This window comes from Cariama cristata, unplaced genomic scaffold (genome assembly GCF_000690535.1).
Source record: "Cariama cristata isolate BGI_N322 unplaced genomic scaffold, ASM69053v1 scaffold6932, whole genome shotgun sequence".
NCBI classification, from domain to species: Eukaryota; Metazoa; Chordata; class Aves; order Cariamiformes; family Cariamidae; genus Cariama; species Cariama cristata.
In genome coordinates this window covers 3860-25450 of record NW_009603163.1, presented here as the reverse complement: position 1 = coordinate 25450, position 21591 = coordinate 3860, and the positions used below count along the sequence as shown (strand labels likewise).

Below are 21591 nucleotides of genomic sequence, written 5' to 3'. Positions count from 1 at the left end.
ATAAGGCTGCACCAAGAGGGAGTTTCCATAGGAAGTGTGACTCGCTAGTTGCTCACCACCCTTGCTGTTCTTACTTCGAAGTTTTCCTTATTTATTTTGACCCAGATAATTGCTCTGTTGAGGGTGAAAACAAATCTCAATATTAAAAAAACCCACAACCACCAAAAACCAAACAAAAAATCAAAACAAACCAAAACCAGCATGAAACTGTTCTTGAGTATACAGCTAAAGTATAATTTCTGGGCTCTCCAGAAGAAACTAACTCCTCACGAGTACTTCAAAAGCAGTGTCGTGCCCAAAATAGCTTTCCTGAGTCATGAATAACGTATCGTCTTCCCACCTTTGCAAAAATCCAAAATTTAGCAAGAAGGTGTATTACTATTTCTGAAATTGAAGAATAGTCTTTAAGAAGTTACTGACCTAACTATGAACAAACTGGTATCTGAATTTCCAAACAACTGAAAATACTTGCAACAGAAACACAGAAATTCAAGTAAATAGAAACCACAAAAAAAAACCCAAAACATTTTATTGCAACAACGTCCCCATCATCAACTGAGATGGCAAAAATTAAGTTCTAATTCATTTTGCATTTTTACCTTTTTATTTATGTAAATACAAATTCAAGAGTGTAAAATAAATCCACATAGAAAACACAGAAGGAACATTCTCTTTCAGTGACTCCAAAAAAGCCTTACATACTGAAGAATCATGACAAGTCATCCGCTGTCCACTTTTCCAAGTATACAGTTGTGAAATAATGAAGAAATTTATTCTCCAAAAAGCATCCTGTATAAAGTCCTTTAAGTATTTAAGTAATATATCCCACACTCTTGAGATTATGGATGTAGATTCCAAGAAAAGGAGAGACAAACATCTCAAACTTCAGATTATTTAAACTCCATCTAAAATAATCCATTTAAAACAAGATTATGTTCAATTCTTATAGCTGAAGCATCACAATTACTTTATTAGTATCATTATTTTTGAAAACTATTTCTTATTAGTTTTTCTTGCTTTTAAAATAAAGTCAGAATATTTATTTCAAATAGTTTTGTTTACTTATACCGTAAATATATTGCGGAAAGTAACTCCACATGCTGGTACAACAGGCCTTCATGAAGTTCTACTTAAACATTATGGGGTGTACCTTAAAAAACAGGGACTACAGCATGAAATGCATCATAAAGAGTCAGCATCATGGGATTATCTTCCTTCTCAGATGCAACAAAATGCTTATATATTTTTTAAGTCAATATTGGACTGTTAGACCACATGAATATTGGCTGGTTATAAACACTTGGACTAGGAACACTTACCATTTTAGAAAGATGCAATTGTTTTATTGTTATTACACAAAAAGATGTTACCAGTATTATAAAATGTATCATGCAGGATATTTCAATAGGAATGTTTTTCACTGGGTCCAACAGGCATCTGTTTCCAATGATTGTGGCTTTTAATGCATATCATGCCAAGTTCTTAATGAACAGTGTTTCCCCTCATGGTTATGTTACAACAGAATGAAGAAATTAAGATGGTAAAAGTAAATAAAGTTAAAAATGAGACGGGCAAGTAACTTCACAACTAGAAGAGGAAAAATCATAGGATTTAAATCAGCACGATTGTGGGTCCCCACACTTGCACTGCTACTCTTAGGTTTCCAAAAGATGCATATACTTTTATAAATATTTTTGTGCTAAGAGCCATGCTCAGAAACAAAATATAGGCTAGCACAAGTCTACCTTCTTGGAGATGCATGTTAAGTATAAAATTCACTTACTAAAGTGCATTTGCTGAACAAATTCTAACTTCTACTATTATAGCTATCCCAATAAGCAATACAAACTAAACTTTGTTGAAATTCTACCTCTACCTAGAAGCAGTAAATATAGATGACTGAAATCTAAATTACAATCTTGTATTACCAAACATTTTGACTCAATGCTGTGAGCTGTAGAAATAAACAAAATGTACTGTCCTAAACTTCCCACAAATGAGGAAGTGCCTCTAGTGAGAAATACTGAAAGTGTAGAATGGAGCTAAACGTAAGCAGAGCTGAAGTAAGCATTGCTTTGCTTCTTATTCAATATGATGCTTCTTTAAGGCTCTGAGAGAAGCTGTTACTTTTCTCCAGATCTTTTGGCAAAAGATATAAACACAGAAGTAGCAGGGTCATCTGACATTTTAGAACTTGTATTTTCATATTTCATTAAAGCCAGCTCATTCAGTGTCTGTATACATTTATTGCACTTGTGTTGTTGGAATACGTCTTTACCAACATAGTAATAATGATTGCAACAAAGCCATAGTAAAATAAATTTTAAAAGGGTGTCCGATTCTGACATTAGAGGTTAAGCGTCTGCATGTTTAAAATGTTCCCCTAATAATAATAAATACAGACAAATTGCTCATCAAGTCAGATTCACATGTTTAACAATTATTTAGCATATATAAAATTTCACTCATCCTTTTATCAATACAAATCTGTTAGGGATCAAAAAAGACTTACCATGCAAAATATTAATTAGTGCTGCATAATGGAATATATATTTCTATCAGAGTTAAAACAGCATTTTCAAAATTTAAAGAAAAATAGATTTTTAAAAAGGGATTCTACTGTTGAATGCAAGTCTTCCTTGTAGCAAAGACAAGATAAAGACAAGTTATGATTTATCGCTGTACTTCAGTCTTGATGAAAGACTAATAATAATTTGTCCACCTACTTAATAAATGCTACATTTTCAAGAATAAAGGAACTATCAGTAGGCATTATTTCTACTTAAAACAAGTTATTTCTCTCTGTAATAGGTCAAGTATGCTTTTAAAGATTCTGGTAATGGTAGACTCATAATTTTCTCTCTCAAGAGATTTCGTGGAGGCTCTTCTGGCTTCAAGGCCTCACTGTGATCTTTATCCTCCTCCTCTTTGTTATCATCTTCCATTCTTTCATCTTCTTCACTATCCAGAGGCTGAGGAATGAGCTGATTACCAACAAACACATAGGTGTTAATCCTGCGTCTACGACATCTCCTGCGTTTTCGTTTTGGAGGAGCCTTCTGAGCGATACCCTTGGCTTTCATCTCCTCATTTATGAAGTTTCTAAGGGTGCGTCTGATATATATTCGAGCTAGGTCCTGGAGATTCCTAACAGCACATGGAGCTAAAATGAAAGAAAATTAAGTTATACCAAGTGAAATTTCTCTCTAGCATAAAAATGAGCTGCAGGCAGCAAGACTAATTTTCAAGAACATCTGAAATTTTACTACATGATACAATACGCAAATGAAACAAGGGTAGATAGAGCCACCTTGACAAACCCTGTGGCATAGTCCAAGAAATTAAGAGGTGTTTTGACAGATGTGCAAGAGAAGTAGAAAGCGTGAACAGATTATTAAAATAAATTTAAGAAAGCATACAACAAATATTGTCACCTTTTAGCACCTGGCAAGCCTTGGGACTCACTGCTGGCACTGTTTTAAGATCCTACTGCTGGGAAACAATTTCTACCCCTATGTCACATTTGTTTAGGCAAGTCCCTTTCTTCTGTGCCCTCTCTACTCACTATACTTTTCCCTAGTTCCTACCGAATCCAACTGATGTGGGAGGGCCATGTCAACTTCACAGCTGACCAACCAGGTAAGTCACCCGTATCTTTGCAGCAGAAAAGGAATCAAAATTACTGAAGTCCTGAAGAAAAAAAAAAGCAATTAACAAAAAGCCAAGAGCTACACATTTTCCAATGACAGACAGGCAGGTGATAACTAAGTATTGCTGGGTTGGTGGATGCCTGCCCTAGATGAGCTACGGCTGGCTGATTCCAAGGAAAACAAAACCAAAAAAGCACACCAACCAAAAAACTGCAGCCTGTTCTACTTTCTGGCTTGTCATTTTTCTTCCTGCACAAAGTAGCATAAATTAATGGGACTACTGCAAGGAAGAAGTCAGTGAAGAAATAATTTTCATAATTACACTTCCAATATCGCATTCAGCTTAAAAACCAATGTATTTCAAACAAAATCTATTGTTTCATACACTGACTTCAGTTGCATGCTAGTTACTCACACCTGAGACAGAAAGAATGTTTATGACTGACAATACTGATTTCAGCTAATGCCAACAGAAAAAACAAACACTCAAGCCCCATTTAATATAAAACCAACTCAAAATTCAAGAATAAAATCCTATCTAACTATCCAAAACACATTTGTAAGACCAAGCTAAACAGGCTATGATTGCCGATTGTATGCAAATCACAGTAAATGCAACCACAAAGTACACAAAGTTAAAATAAAGGACTAGCAGGCATTTGTCCCATATTCATAACTAAGACAGACTTCCAAAAGTCAGAATAAAAAATATTTTCCTTCCTTCAAAAGCAGATGGAACAAAATTTTGAAGCACTGCGTCCTGAGAAAAGTATAAAAGCAGTAAGCTCTCATCTTTCTTATCCTGTAAGATAATGTAAAACCACCATATTATTTAATGCTAGTTATCATTGATTATATTCTCTTTGATTTTGAAAACAACAGCATCTAAAAGGTTTAAAGACATAAGCTATAATTGGTAACTACCTAAAGGAAGTCAAGGCCTAAAGCTCCTGCACTTTGTTCAGAAATCCCAAACACACACAGAGATAGCATAAAGAAAATGAGCTTTTAGAAAGCTTCAGACTGGCTGTATTTAAAAAAAAAAAAAAAAAAAGAAGAAATGCTTGATAGTTTGGAAGGATAGGTAGGAAGTCTTAGCGTGAGACAGTAAACAGTTTTCCTATGCAGATAATATAAAATCTGTTTGAATACAGAACCACTCAGGAGGACACCTAGGGAAGACTTCAAGTTACACAAGTAGCCTTAAATTCCACTGTTATTCTTGGATTTAAGCCAAATTGACCAAGAAATAAAACTCACTTTTTTTTCTGGTTAGTGATCTCAAACTTACTTGATGTCTAAAAATTACATTTGAGGGTAACCAAACTTAAAGATATAGTAAAATTTAACTGAATCTAAGATGTTTCATCTTTTCTCCTTCATTACAATTAAATAAAAAAGAAAATTAGACTTCAATAAAATCTACAATTGTGACTCATCACTGATGTACCAGGCTCATGATCAGACAGTTTTTAGGATACACACTACACCGTGGGTCAACAGAAGCTTACTTCCCACACTGAGTTAAGCATGAAGCTATGCAACCATGTTAACATCCTGCTCAGATGTAAAACTTTGTTAAGATGCAGAATATTTACTTTACTAATGCTAGTGGTGCTTGACCTTTATCATATAGCTTACAGTCTGCCCAAAGACAGAGTTCATCCGCGCTTGCAGCCCTGGTGTTGAAAAAGCTATCTTAAATCATTTAGATTAACATAAGAATCTGCATGTGGTTTACTGCCAATCTGTCTTAGTTTCTCTTCTAAAAGCATTAATCAAACTATTCATATTATGGATTTTTTTTTTTTAAATGAGAGGAACAGGATGCAATTTTTCTATGTTTAATGTCTCCTTCTTTCCAAACGTCCAGCAGCAGTGAACGGTATCCTAACCAGTAACTAAGTTGGTAAAACGATTCTTTTAGCAACACCTCTGTAGTTTTCTACGAGAAAAAGATTCTACTTTGAGTATTACTGGCTGACAGATGTTTTACTAAGCCCAATGGACATTATGACAGTTATAACTGTAGTCTACATATAACATTACGCATGTGTCAGAAGGTATTCAAAGGTTGTCCAAAGACTGGCATAGACTCCATGTTTATTTAGTAGTGACATCTGCAATTTCTAGTTAAAAGTTTACAGCAGGATGACATTTCCTGAACTACTCTGAACTTTTAAGATAATTTATAGGTGTGTGGATTTGAAACAAATAGACAATGCTACTATAAAAGAGAAATTTGCTAGAATTTTTATTTCTTGAGCTTCAGATCACTACATTTTACACTCCACCCCCTTTTTTTTTTTTTAAGTTTCATAATAAAACTAGAGCAGCCTGAGCAGTGGAAAGCAGCCTATCTTGCTGATTTCATTTCACAGTGCAACTTCAAGTCTCTATTGTTGGTTTTTGGGCTTTTTGTTGTTGGTGGTGTTTTTCTTTTAATTAGCACCAACGTAGTAGCACATTTCTGCGATACTTTCCTCTTTTCACTAAAAAAATATTTTTGAAATTATATTAAGCTACTTACAGGAAACATCTTTATCGTACTACAGTTCAGTTCTGAACACTACTGGTCTGCGCTATTTTCATTCTGAAAATTCTGGAACGGTGATAGAGAAAATTCTTTTCTATCTTCTAGGGAATTAGGCTGTATAAAATCATAGTAAGACCAGAAAGTTTGACAAGCTACTTCTGCATTTCACTGTTAGTCTCAATACAGCCTAGTCTATCACGGACCACATCCAAAGCAAAGAACAAAGGGGAAAAATAATCTTGTATTAACAAGTTAATTTCAGGAAATAACTTATGAGGTCTCAAAAAGCAAGCGTTAAAACCACCAAAATGACTTATTTCTGCAAAGACCTCATTACATAAACAAAAGGTTCTTTCATACTTTGAACAAGAAGGTAAAGGTAACTATAATAAGGAACTATACTTGGAAAGCTCACATACACTCTCAAAATTAATAGTCAGATGAGTAGTTACAGGTAATGCAACCTGATAGAACACCCTGGACTGCTGATGAGGTTATACCTGTTTCACAGTTAAAAAATGTGCACGGAGGCAAGAAACATGCGGAGAGGACAGGGGGTTTAGTTTCCTTTGGTTGTGTGTTAACAGAACAAAGCAGCAGATAAAGGCTGTTATCTTCTAGGTTCATTGTTGGGTTTATTAAAGTTCCCATATAGTACTGAAGCTCTGTGTATTATTCTACTCCTAGCCCTGACGACTCTATGCCTTTCTCTGCCACTTTTTCCCCTTCTCCTTATCATGCTATATTATCATCTTGGCAAAAGATGTACTTTCAGAGGCCTTCTAAATACCTTTACTAACCTAATTCAAAGTATTGCAGCTAGAAAGCCAATCTTAACGGCTAATAAAACACAGCTATTCATGACTACATCAGTTGCAGACAGACACAAGCACACTCAGCTATTAATATCCTACTGTACCACACCTGCAGTTTAGACCTGTTCCTTCCATTTCAGGGAGGAGAGAAGTATTTTTCTCTGGGAGATCATCAGAAAGTTAACGCTCCTGACGGAGGCGGGGGGAGATCTAATATTAGCTTGCTATTTTATCTATACCTCACTAGAAATAGAGCAGCTCAACCTAAAAGGAAAAGAAGCCTGGAAAAATAAACTGGAAACATTGTAGCATTTTCATTCAGAATATTAATTGTTTAGCAACACAGAACATGTGCCAGGAGCACAAAGACGTTTCAGTGAGCTACTGCTTTCGTAAATTGTATGTATCCTGTTCTATCGCATTATGTCTGTATAGCAGTCTCCCCACCTCCAGACCACCACCAGCAGGCACTGTAACAACCCATCAAGCCAAAGGGAGCGAGCACAAGCAACACTTACGGAGCCCCACAGTGTCATGTTTGCCGTTGTCATTTCTGTTTGGTTGCACTAGTGGAGCAAATGAAACAGCAAGGATATTTTTACTTTCCCACGTGTTCTGCCCTGTTCTCAAGATTTGTGTTAGCTGCATAAAAACAAGAACAAAATAAATCAGTGGTTACAGTTTTGTCATACTCAATACTATTCAGATTGGTGTTCAAACACACTGCTAATTAATTTTGAGGCAAATCAAATTTATAAAGGCTGTTTTACAAACAGAAAGGACTTTCATATTTCTTGAAATACTACTTGGTCACCAGAGGACTGAATAAGGCTCTTTGGCAATGGGAAGAGATGCAGCTTGAAAATTAAGGCCCAAGGTAAGTTTTGCTTTTTCTGATTTTTTCCAAAAGATCACAGAATACTTCAGATGGGAAGCAACCTCTGGAGTCCTACCTCCCGCTTGAACAAGACCAACTTCAAAGTTAAATCAGGCAACTTGGAAGCTTTTCCGATGAAGCTAAAAAAGATCTCCTAGGACTGAGATTCCCCAACCTGTCTAGGCAACCTGCTGTAGTGTTCAACCACTCTTATTGTGAAAAACTGTCCTCCCTATACGCAGGCAGAACGTCCCCTGGCTGCCATCTGCAACGTTCTTCTTTCAGTTTGCTGTGTACCTGCGACCAGAACAGGACTCCTGTCTACCAGGTAAATTCTTCAACCCTTTAGGGAGCCAAGTCAGGAACTAAATGTTCCCTTAGCTGTTTCTCTGCAGACTAGATTAACCCAGATCTTTCAGCTGCTCCTTATACTTTACATGCTCTAGACCCTAACCATTTGTATATAAGGTAGAAATAATCACAGTTTTAGCTTTGCTTTCAAATTGTGACTACTTTTAAGTTGGATTCCATCAATTTCAACTGACAGTATCCTAATCCAGTAAATATGGAAACAAATATTTATGGAACTGAATCATGCAGGCTATGTTTAAATCACTTTGGTACTTTAAGAAAGCAGATACATAATGTGGCAATTCTTTTTGGAAGATGAAGTAACTACCATGTTTATCAACAAGCATTTCAGTAATTATCTGTATTTAGGAGAACAACAACTTAAGTCACATTATCTGTCTTTCTCAATTTCCCTATTAGTAAAACAGGGAGAATAATACTTACCTTTGTAAAGCCTTTTGAGATCTAAGGATGAAAAGTGATAAAAGTGCGAAGTATTATTAAAATAATACACCTGTCTGAAAAACGTTTAATCTAACATGGAAAAGCAACACTGAAAACAAGTCATACTATTTCCTTCAGTTTTTTCCTCCCCTTACAATGTCCCACTAATCACAGCTATTCTGTTTTTCTCTGAAATAAATTCTCTTGGTTTAGAGGTGGTTTCTTTGAAGTACTGACTGAAAACACCTGTGTGGCAGGGAAATTCCAAAGCAATTCTGGACTGGTATAATTCACCGAAATACTATGGAGTTATAGTTTCACTGAAGACAGTCTTGCCACAGACTTTGTTCGAAGCAGGATATTGATGCTTTCCGACAAGTTTAAGGGAAAAAAGTTCAAGACTTCATTAAAAAGACTAATAGCTGCTTAACTGCAACAATACAGTGAATCGATATATCGTTAGTTGAACATTAACTTAGTCAAATATACATTTAAAAGCATTCCTTAAATTATATATTTCTCATGCTAGAATATAGAAAGGGGAAATTGTCACTAAGTCACCTGATCTTCTATAGGCATTACTAAAATGCCTCCAACTTTCAATAAAATTTTCATGTAGTTTTCATGGTCTTTCTGGACTCCAGCTCCACAGTAAATCCGGTCATATTGATGACTGTCTGAGGCTATTTCCAAACAATTACCAACCACAAAGGCAGGTTCACAGAACTCAAATCTAAGGGGAAGAAAAAACACACAAAGGGGACACATTTCAAATTAGGATTTTTAAGCAAAGCCAGAAAAATATTCTTCCCATCTTCCCTTATGTAATCAAGATTAGCATACATACTTTAAAGTATTAAGGCAATACTACTTTGAAAATAATCTGCTTTCTTCTGCCACATAAGGGACCACCAAAGGAAAAAAAAAAAAACACCAACAAAACCAAAACTCTTAAGCAGTTATAATTACGTATTATGCAGAATAGAAAAGGCCTCAAAGCATCACCAGACTTCCTAACTGCAAGCAGATTTGTCTAAAGAAACCCTACAAGCCATACAGTACAAGTGCCTTTAAAGTAGTACATTCATCAACAATATGCAATATCCAGGCTGTTGAATAAATATCAAAATAGTTCATTTCCTAACAGTGCCCTGCCATTTTTTTTTAAATTAGGCTTTGGAAAGACTCCTTTTCTTCTACCTCCCAATTTTCCACCTTGAGCCCAATCCGCTTTTCCCCAAAAAGGAACTTAATGGAAAAGTCTGTCATTTTTTGACCAAACACAAAGCAAGAAAAGAAAAAAAATCTGTTCCAATTTTCATCAGAAAATTGAAGTTATACAACTGCTTTTAAGTGGACCTAAGTTTGTAACAGAAGTTGTAAGGACTGTAAGTACACTTTGTCACTGCATAAAACACCAAAGGAAAGATGTACAAGGTAGAGCTTTATTACCAAAGCTGCAAATATTTTCCTTTACAGTGATACTTTCTGACATATTTCAAATCTCTGCAGCACCTTACTGCTTCAGCTGTTAGCATCATAATAAAAGTAATTCACCTTTTGGTAAAAAAATTCTTTCAGCAAATAACTTTACGTTTTCCCCAAGCACTTTAAAATTATTTTTTGGTTACAAAGCAGCTCAAAGAAAGGATTTATGGTTTTCTTTGGGGGGGGGGAAGGCAAGTAAAACCTAACACCTTGTTGCTGCATGAAATAGTTCATAAACTTCATCTGGCAGTATTACAGTCTAATGCATCTCAAACTTCATCCAGAAGGAATGAATTTTTCTAAAAACTTCTTCAAATACATATAGCCATTTTATGAACTTTAGGGCTGTCATTGGAAAAGAATTTTTTTTACTTGGCTAGCAGTAGCAAATCCCAGTACACCTGACAACATTCAAATCAGTACCTCCTTCACTTACAGTGAGGCCTGGCAGCCTTCACTGATTAGAGATGTTGCCTATAAAGGGTTGGCCAACTTTCCCATCTACAGTACTGCCATTAACAAATCAGAATTCTATTAAACTGAAGTTTTTGCCTGAAGTATATTTTTTTCCCCCAAGATGGGATGCTTGATCTTGGAAATAATGCAATGCTTCCTTCTTTGACTAATCAGACCCCAAAATCCTATACCAACTACCGCATAGAGCTCTCACGTGCTATGTGGCCAACAGTCCATGATGTTGTTTCCTCATCCAAATCCAGAGGAAAAACTGGAACCTACAAACACCACTGGTAGATTAAAAAGGGAGAGGGAGGGAGATTGGGGAACAATTGCCTTATTGCATACAACTGGGCAGCTAGCCCAGCCTGAGCTGTGGTTTAAATAATTTCAGATTAACACAGAAAGATCTAGAAATACATTAGGCAAAGTCAAATGCTGGGATGAAAACGAAACCCAAGGCTCTGATCACTTCGCTGAAGAAGCGATCTCATTTCATAATCACTTGGACTACCATGTATTTTTCTACATTCACTGAAGGTCTAATCAGGCAGCTCATACTATAATTTTAATTTCAGGTTGCCTACAGTTTAAAGTCAAGCATCACCACATCAATTTAATTTGAAAGTTTGAGTAAAGTACCTTTCTGAGCTTCAAACGTACAGGGGGAAGGGAGAGAGAGAATATGGTACTTTTTTTAAAATGCAGTTTTATATCTTGAGACAGTTCCTGGTTAGTTTTAGAAAAATGAATACAGCCTGCCTGCCTAACCTGGCAACTTTCACAACTTCTTGTCTTCTCAGAATATTACTCTAGAAGCTGGCAAGCTTATTACCAGATATTCCTAAACTGCTTCCTCTACTGGAAACCAACCTAAAAGCTCATGAAGCCACTGGTCACACCCTCTTAAAACAAGCAGGAACATCAAACTCTCCAAGGAATCAAAAATACAAGACAAAACAAAAATCCACAAAACATTCCCCAGACACAAAATACTCTCTATAAATGAGCTGTAAAAGAATTTCTCATTTAGCTCCACAGCTTGCAACCAGATGGGCACAAAGTGCAAATGAAGACAAAGAAGTAACTTCCTGTTACACGTCTGAGAGTGAGCTGGGTTAAGCGCTAGAGACCAACTCCGTCTATAGGCACTTTAAATTGGCTGGACTGTGCTCCGCATTCTTAGCACAGTTCTGTGGAGACCTGAGGCTTATGACCAAAACAGTCATTTATTTATTAGTCCATCGACTTCAAAAAATACCTTCTTCCTCCACACAGCTTCAGCTAGTTTCAACCCAATTTGTCAGTAGCTGGAGTTTCCCAAAAGACTAATTTCCCACCGCGAACCTCAACATGGTATGTACTAAGGTACACATAATTCCTGAAGATCTCTCTTTAGTTCGTGTCAGATGAAAAACAAGGAGGTCTCCTTAGCTCACCTGGCCGTGCAATGGTAACACCCAGTTGGCCTGCACTGGTAAGCTAGCTGCCCACTCAAACGTAGGCAGTTCACGAATTGCCATATGTAGCTTCCTGTTACCCAGAAAGCTAAAAGTAGGTAGAAGAAACAGGAGGACAGGTTATAAACTGCCTCTGGTCATAGCAACATGTGAGTTCAAAAGCCAACCCTCTTCATTCATGCTTCCCACAGAACCAACTGCTTCATGTGTTATGGTATATGCAGTGACAAAATACCAGAAATAAAGGTATACAGAGTTCATACTTGGTAGAGTATTATGGACTTTTCAAACCTAGTTAAGATGTACAACGGTGAACCTTACTCCTCCACACTCTCATGTGAAGTAAACCTCAGCAGTGACACAACAAGACTCCCCATTTTCTGAATCTTCAGCTGATTCCATTTTCACAAGAAGATACACACGCCTCCGAATCAGAAAGAACTGATAAATGCATGTACCACTTTTTTTATCTTTATCTAACCTAGTAATTCGTGATGACCTTTCAACAGAGACTAAAGTGTAATTCTGAGAATTTGTGCTACTAACTTGCCCAAGTAATTCTCAAAATAAGCAAAGTTCAGTTCAGTTTTACTCAAGTATAAAAGACTCCATCATTTGATCAGGAAATGATCTAAAACTTAAATACAAAAGTTCTGCAAATACAAGGGAGTAAGCGATTTTGAGAATACCTACCAACAACATTGCAAACCTGTTAGTCCTACGTTATGGAAGTAGTATCAACCACATTGTAAAACAATGTAACTTGACCTAATCAAACCCAAATTCTTTTAGTCCTATTTGTCACTATATCCAACAAGTTGATTTTATTCCTATTGCCCTTGGAATATCAAAACAGATCAGATACTCAATTTCCTTCTGTATTACACTGAGCTATCTTTTATTAGATTAATGACACTGCTGAAAATAAAATGTTTTATTGCTTTAACATGCAGTATTGACAGTCACATAACCTACCTATCAAAATAAGGTAACATTTCACTTAATTTTTTTCTGTTACTGAGTTGAAATGGAACTAAGAAGTGCCAAGTGTTCTTTACCATTTGTTCACCTCTACCAAATGGCCAGGGTGGCCTTAGAGAGCATTATATAGGCAACATGAAAAAACCTCTTATTTCAAACATCAGAAGCCAAAAAAAAGGCAAAAACAAAGTGCTGTAATAATCTGGCGAACTTTTAATCACATTAGGTTCTTCAGTTGCACCTGGTATCTTGATTACAAGAGAACCAAAAGCCAACAGAACAGAAATTAAGAATTCCCAGTATAGATAAGATAGCAACAGAAAATTTCTTTAAACAAGCACTCATGATAGGATAAATTTAAGCACACACAGATCACATTTAGCAATGGTCCAAGATAATCAAGCAGTTTCAAGCACATAAAACATCTGTTGACCTGATTCTGCCCTTCCCTCTTTCACATTTTTGTAATCTGTCCCTCAAGGATGGGCGTTTCAAGTTCATCCTCAACATAGCCACAGTACTTCCAGCTAAATGTAAAAACATTTCTGTAGAATTTAAAGTGCATTTCTGTCTTTGTTGCAGCAACTTAAGAAAATTATCAAGTAACAAGATTGTTACTGCCCATGTTCTTTTAAGTAAGATTCCCCATATATATCAACACAACGAAGTATTACTACTGTAATAAAATGAATATCCATTTAAAAAAACCTTTACAGCAAAGAACTAAGATTAAAGTTTGTTGCTCTTGTATCCATATCCACCAATCCAGTATTTGTGTGATAGCAAGATATTAATAAAAAAAGTGAGAGCACAGTACAATAACCTACCCTAATAGCCAGGTTGGGGTTTTTTTGTGTTTCTCCCCCCCCCGGGGTTCATTGGTTGGTCCTACCATAACACCCACCCACAGAACCTAGCCTTTAATTACTTCTAACTCTAAAGATGTATGGGATGCTTCTTGGGCTAACCTTTTCTATCTACACAACCTTCATGAATGCAGCATGTTACCCTGATGTCTCTTGAAGATCAAACCAGGTGCAAGTAGGCATGAATTGTCTTTTTTTTTTTTTAAAGTGGTACACATACTTGATCCTTTAAAAAGGAGTAAGTTCAATAAGATTGAGGAAAGAAAGAAAATCAAGTAATTTGGAGCAAAACCAACCTTCGATATCCACAGGCTTGTGTTTGAAGGAAACAGTAAAACATGTTACAAGATGCTTTTAAAAAAAAAATACTGAAAACTATTTATACCTCTCTTCTGTTAAGAGAAAAATTAATTAGCTCTCAAAACCAGCATCACTCCAGCTACATTTTACACCTCTCAACTACTACTTTCATACAAGGATATCATCTAATAGTACACTTCTGCCTTTCCCTCTATTTACTAACCTCACTTATATCTCAGCTTGCTGCTCACAGCCCTTACAGGGAGAAAACCTATTTCAGTATGACTTCAGCATACTATTTTCCCATCCACACTCATTTCCTTTAGTCAGTCAACTTAAATCCTCCAAAAATCTGGAATCTCATTCAGCACCATCAAGTTGCTCCAAGTAATTCCCCTCTAATAGGAAATGTATTTAAATTTATTTAAATTTAGGGCACAAAGGACTACTGTCCAACCTTAATGATGTCTAAGAACAAGCTGGCAAGTTGTTAACACTTGCCATTTGAACTACAGTGAAACTACATTGGAAGAAAGATTCAAAAGCACTGCAAGGCAAATTTCACGTGTAACTTCATGGAAAAAAACAAAACAGGTTTTAATACATATTCCAAAACAGAACAGTAAATCCAGCATAAGAAGTCAAGAAATTAGCTTCATATCAAACTTCCCTTAAACCATCAAATACATTAACCAGACATTGAAATGAATCTGCAAGATGTGTAGACTCTGGGAACATATGATAGAACATGAAACTATTTTGGCTACTGTGATAAGGAAATCACACTTACTTTTGTCCTATACTAATATACTGCTGACCATATTTTCAGCAAAGGACTCCTCAAGATAGGGGAAGAAGGAAGGGGGGGTTGGGGATCAGTTCTGGCAGAGCGGTTTAGAAGTTTCTTACTCTTTTCACCAACAAAGAACTGGCCCATCTTTTTAAAACACAGCTACAGCAGCTGTGGTTATTTTAAGCCAAAGACTGAAAAGCTACACCTAATTTTACCTAGGAAGTTCTGGCTCCTTTGTCCCTTGGCAATAAGACAACAATACTCTCCGAGCTTCTCCTATGTCAAACAGAAGAATTTAATAAACCAGTAATCTTACTCCAAACAGTTTAAACAGTAATGCAGTCACTGAAAGAAACCTTGAAGGTTTCAGATCATTTAGTCAATTTTTCAGGTTTTGAACTGACATAAAACTTATCCTCTTTGAAAACCACAGATGAAGGTCAATACTCACATGGCTTTGTGGGGTGTAACATGCCACAAGAACATGCAACAGAATAGTGAAATACTTTCTGATTTCTATGCCTCATTAGCCTTTCTCATTCTACTCAACTACAAAAGTGCTTTAGAACTAGTATCAATCAGATTTAAAGGTAGTACTGATATATGGCAGGAAAAGGTTTTCTTGTTTGTTTCTCAATAAATACTTCCCACATTATAACCTGTCAGTATGTCTATTTAAGATTAAATCAATAGCTAAGAAACTGAAAATCTACATCAGTTAATACGAGAAAACAATATTTAAAGAGTGTTAATTCTTTTCCTATTCAGTGGGACAATATCAGGGGATCATGGTAAGTTCTTTCCACCTCATTTAAGCATTTTTTAAGCTCTTTGAATCAGTCTTTGGTTCACATATAAATGCATATTCATGGATTACTAGCATGTTTCGTTGAAAAGTTACACACATTTTAGCTATTAGCATTATTGCTATCTGAGAGAACTTCTGCATGTCCACTACAAATGCTAGAATAAACAAATACTAAATCTTTGAAAACAAAAATCTACAATGGTAACTTTTAACTCCCTTGCATCCAATTACAATAATAGTAGATTTAATCAGCATTAGAGTAATAGCCAAATGTGATGCTGATAAAATTTCTATTTAGTAATTCCGTCTTGAACTTTTTTTCAGCTTCCAGGCAATGCCATAGGGCCAGTGAGAAACCTGTATCTCTACTTTGCTTGTATTTATCATCTCCATTTTTGAATAAAATTGTCTTGGTTCTTCTATTATATAAACCTCAGTCATCTTGTTTATAATTTCTGATATTCTCATCAGTTCCACTGAAGTGGACCAAAACACATTGCTCTTAATTATTTCTGAAGAAAAACGCCAACGTTGGTTCTTAAAAATACTTATGACTAATCTCACTCTCCCTTCAACACTGGTTTACAAAATTTTAACTTCATTATGTAAAATTATCTAAACTTTGGTGGTAAAATGAAGAACTATATTGAAGAAATACTTTTTTTATCAATTCTACAGTGAATTTTAAGAAAAGTAGACAGAAATAGGAAGGCAAGAAAAACATTCTGTCACTTCAGTATATTGTCAGGGCCCTAATAAATCCGTGGATAGATGTCCAGAAAACATCTGTTTACAAAAACAGAAGAGTATTTGCTTTCTTTTTTTTACTGAAGCAGCTGGTTTTATAGGTTGAAATTGTCGTATTTTATACTGTGGGTTTTTGTGAAGCAACAGATTTTACAGGAACCATGCACTGAGCACTGTCATCAGTTGCTTTAATGTAACAAACGTTCTAACCACAACCAAAGCTCGTAGCAATGAGAGATTTTCAAAAAAAGGCAGTGTCCACAATGGTATTTATTTATTTCTCAAAGATATTTTATGTGTGGTTCTGAGAGGGAAAGAATATGTATTTCTGCAATTATCAAATACTTGAAAAATGCAGGTTTAGTTCCTTCCTAGGTAAGAGTAGATTCAATTGTCATTTTTGGAGCCTTCTGATTTACAAGGTGTAGGATTAGAAATAGTACTTCTCTTTAATCTCTCAAAACAAAAAAGGGATATTCCAAAAGCCTATTTTCCTTTCCTTTTTGTTTAACATAACCTTTGGCATCAAAGAATTCCTGTAGTCCCTGTGTGGTTCCGGTGAGACTAAGCCTCAATAAGAATTCATTCACCACTAAAAAAACTCACATTATTTACACTATTTGAAACTAAGACTAAGTTATTGGTAAGACAAACTGAGAACACCATCAGTGAGTTTTGCAGATAGTTTGCTTTTCCTGCTTAGATTTTTACTGCAATCATTAGCCAGCTGCACAGGCAGGAAGGAGCTTTTATTTTCTTTGTGTGTATACAAGGAACTTTCCATTTCAAATCTGCTTTAATGAAAAGAAAGTCAGCCTTCAGAGTCCTAGCAGGAGCCCTGAATTTCAATGAAGACAAATAAATATTCTGTTGGAAGATTAAGCTTAATATTTTTCAATGCCAACACAATCTACCACAGGACTTCAGGAAGAAGTTTCACCCAGAACAGTTATCCCAGAAGTAGTACTAGGGTTCTTGTCACTTACCATTGAAGTGGTTTCTTTTGATCCTGAGAAGGGTTGGTGATTTTCTTTCACAGCAGGGACTTCACCAGCTTACCCACGTTTGGTTTTTGATAGGGTGCTAGAAGATGGGCAACCTAGCCTTGCCCTGTGGCTCTCTCTCCGAGCTGGATATTCTAGGTCTAGAAGTTGACTGGGAGCAGAAAAGACAACACATTCCCCTTCAATAAACAGGTGAAGCGGGGCCTGATACTTGCACATATGTGTTTTAGATAGAGCCTTCTTAAGGAATGAATTTTTTCCCCTTAATTGGCATGCATTCCCTGAAGGTTTTAAGAATGAAAGAGTGCCTTATGCATATTTCAGACTCAGACAAGAGAACTTTCTTTAGTCTATACCTAAAAATCTTTGCACCTTAACCATGATGACACTTTCAGATGCTTTCAGATGGAACTTCTCCTTTGCTTCTACTGGCAAACGTATGTCGTCAAGTAAAATCATTTACCTCTTAGAATTAAGAACTCCACCTCCATTTAGAGGAAAACTATTTTTATAGATTGGTGAGATATGGATACAGACACAAGTGATCAGTGCAATTATTTGTCTTTGAAACACGTATCTGAAAAGCCTTTCCTCTGATGAACAGTTCAAGAGGTCAAAACTGAGAGAAGCCCAGCTACCAGAGGCACACAATCCTCCCTTTAAGTAGAGAGCAAGCCTCAAATCCTTCTGGACTTAATATTTTTACATTGCTTCCAGCCTTTGGTCAAGCACCTACCCCAATCACAGAAAAGTACGTTTTTAATTACATTTCAACAACATTCTTGGCAGGAATCAAGAAAAAAAAGTTATATTATACCACACAACACTGGATCATTCCCCCATAAAAATGGCATCAAAGCAATATTGCTTTATCAGGCAAAACCCCACCTTAATCATCATAACCCAGCTCCACAGAAAGTCAAATGCAAAGCCAATGGTGTACTGCTCCAGCAAAGGAACACCACAAAGGTACAAAGTATTTGTTTAGAATCTAGGTTGAAGCTGTCCAAGTACCTACCCGTAAGGTTAAACCCTTGATTTTTGCTTCAAAAGGAGATTGTTTAAAATACCCAGAGCAGATTGAAGAACATTATAACACTGAAGAAGGAATGCAGGGAAGCAGCAATGCAAAGTTTTACAGAATTCCCCATCCGCATAACTGTTACTGCCGGGAAAACGGATCACGGTCTCTGTGCTCCTTCTGTCCCCTGTGTGCCTCGTTAGAGGCTGCTGGCAAGCGTAAGGTATTTTTTCCCATCACACACACACATCCACTCATACAATTAATTTCATTCATACCAGTCTGCCACGTAAAATTTATTTTCAAACAGTAAGGACGCCTGCTATGTATACACCACTGTTCAACAGCAGACAGACACCGCACACCTTTTTCATGGTGTTTTTTTGTCCAAAAGCTAAGCTGACCAAATCAGTAGTTAAGTTCAGATGCCTCAGTCCGCATAATTTTCAGTAAGTATCTTTCACTTATAAATGAAGATGCAGGAAAAAGTTACTGAAACAAGAATCAAAACCAGACTTACTGACCCAGAGTACATTACTTTGAGAGGCAGATTAAAATTCAAGACATGCTGTGCAAATTTGCTTGTATTAAAAAAAGAAATAGAATGATCACCATCACAGAAAAACCCACACACCATCTTCATTAACTACATTAAAATACAGAGTATTTACAAAGAAAGCAGCTAGCCAGAATCAGCTATGCAGACAAGTTACAAATCCACAAATACAAACTACAAAATCCAACCAGCCAATTCGTACCATGTCAGCTGCAGTGCAGCTATTACCAAGTAGATTTGTATCAATAAGCACTTTCACAGAAGTATAATTTTTGTTAGGTTGGTGAGGAGGGTGTTTCTGTAGCCATTGCTTGGTATTTTACTGCTGTGATGAAAAGGTGGATTATTAAATAGCATATACCAAGACATAATACATAAATTAGCAACGAAGTTTAGATCATGTTCACCAACCTGCTGACTTTTTCCCCCTCATTGGAGTAACACTGTATAACTGAAGATCAATTTAACTATCATTGTAAACAGCACACAGCACTTAACACTGTCCCCAGAGTTGATCTTTGCTGAATGAGGAGAAAATACACTTCTCCTTTAAGAATATTTACATCATTTACTATACACTATCACTTATTTTCTTCAAACACAATACACATACACTGACATTCACTTATGCCAAGTTTAGCAACCTCAGGTTTTTTTCAAGTTCTTGCACGTTTTTTTTCAAGTGTAAACCCCAGTGTTCTGATATTCATTTACATAAATATCCTAATCAGATTTTGTTTAAACGATAGTAACATTTCCTGGCTAGCCCTTCATTTAATTTCTCTTAATTTCTGTACAGAAACATATCACCAGATTGGAAAGACATTTCAATCAAAACCAGCTTTTTGTATGTCTGAGCACACACACCTACAGGAATGCAGGAGTACAGGTATGTGCAGGAACTGATTCGCCAGCAGGTACATCTAACTTAGAGTCACTAAAGCAATATAACTAATTATCATGAGTGACCACATTTCACACACTTTTTTTTTTAAGACAGATTACATAAAGTGCATCATAAAGTTCCTGACTGAATCCATTTTTATTTGTTCTGGCTTCTGTATGTATTAACCTCAGCTAACATAAGTGCTTGTATTAAGATTAAGACAGTGGTAATGAACTATACATATTTTCTCTTACACAATTTTATTTATTCTAAGGGGGGAAACAGTAATAAAATCACCTAGCCAATATTAGAAGTACAGAATTGCATTCAGACACAGGTAACACTAGAATGACACTTTTAATTAGAATATAAAGTTAAGCTTAGAGTCTTCTGTTACTTAGGAGCATAACGAGGAAGGCCTGTGGTCAGACCAGAGCTCCCAAAGTCTGGGGTATGGAAAAAAGTGGACTGAGCTCCAGCCAACGTAACCAAGAGCACAGCAGTTCATAAAAGCACATTACAACAAAGGTAAAGGGATAGAATTTTCTCTGCAGCCTGCCGGGGAAGCAAAGAGGCACAGGATGTGCAATAGTTGGGATACTCCTACAATTTAAAAGCTTTTTCTGCATTTCCAGAAGCTACCTTATAGTCACTGTTGGAGAACTTATCGCCTGTAAGGAAAAAAGGCTTTACAGAGAACAGCCCTAGCTAGAACCTTGCTTTCCCTTTCACAGAGGCAGAGAGGACCAAGATCCAGATTCTTATCGACCAGCTTAAAACTAGTAACAAAAAATTGTGAGTAGGTAGAACCAATAAGGTTCAAAGCCCTGTAACTCACAGGTATACCAGTAAAACTGAGTGGTGTATGAGCATGGACCTTAGGAGTATTCGTCTATCTCTTCAGGTAATAAACATGAAGAAAACCAGGTAACTTTACTCATGTGTAGATCAATAGTGGTAGATTAGAAAAAAGTTAATACTGTACAGAAAGAGGATGTACAATTATAACAAAAACTGACTTGATGGATACAGATTACTCTATACATGCAAAGATACCTGCATATCACGTCATTCTCTTCAGTACGAATGTATATATGCATGTATGTGCACATACATACGTGTGTGTGTATATGTATACACACCCCCAAAAGACAGGGAAATCGATTTTGTTAAATATTACAGAGCAAGAATACTCTCACACTTCTGAACAGTCCTTTCTTAAGCGTTAACTTACCTCATGAACTACTGTCACAGACGAAGTTTTATGTTTTGGTTGTGTGATGCCACTCTTCTCCCCTCCCTAAACTCGTAAGCAATGACGCACTCAGTTTAAAGAAATGAAAAAGTTGCTGCAAAATGAACTAGACAAATTAGATACTTACTTATCAAAGCTATCACTGTATTTTATGAAGCTCTCCAATTTTTCCTTGGCATATTCTACCACATCTGAGTGAAGCTCTATTCCATGATTTATCCCAAAAGGTCCTGTAAATAAAAAACAGCAGGGTCGTTTTTGTTTGGGGATTTTTGTTGTTCCGCTCCCCCTCTCTCC

At 36.3% G+C, this 21591-nt stretch overlaps 1 protein-coding gene across 1 annotated transcript; it reads right to left on the bottom strand.

Annotated features, from left to right (window-relative positions):
- Positions 1-499: 499 nt before the first annotated feature.
- On the bottom strand, positions 500-21520 carry PCMTD1 (protein-L-isoaspartate (D-aspartate) O-methyltransferase domain containing 1). Its single transcript, XM_009695059.1, has 4 exons — positions 21422-21520; positions 9235-9406; positions 7520-7643; positions 500-3163 (listed from the first exon to the last, which is right to left on the bottom strand). Exons 2-4 carry the CDS (start codon positions 9286-9288, stop codon positions 2793-2795), a joined length of 549 nt encoding a protein of 182 aa, XP_009693361.1. The 5' UTR covers positions 9289-9406; positions 21422-21520; the 3' UTR covers positions 500-2792.
- Positions 21521-21591: the final 71 nt, after the last annotated feature.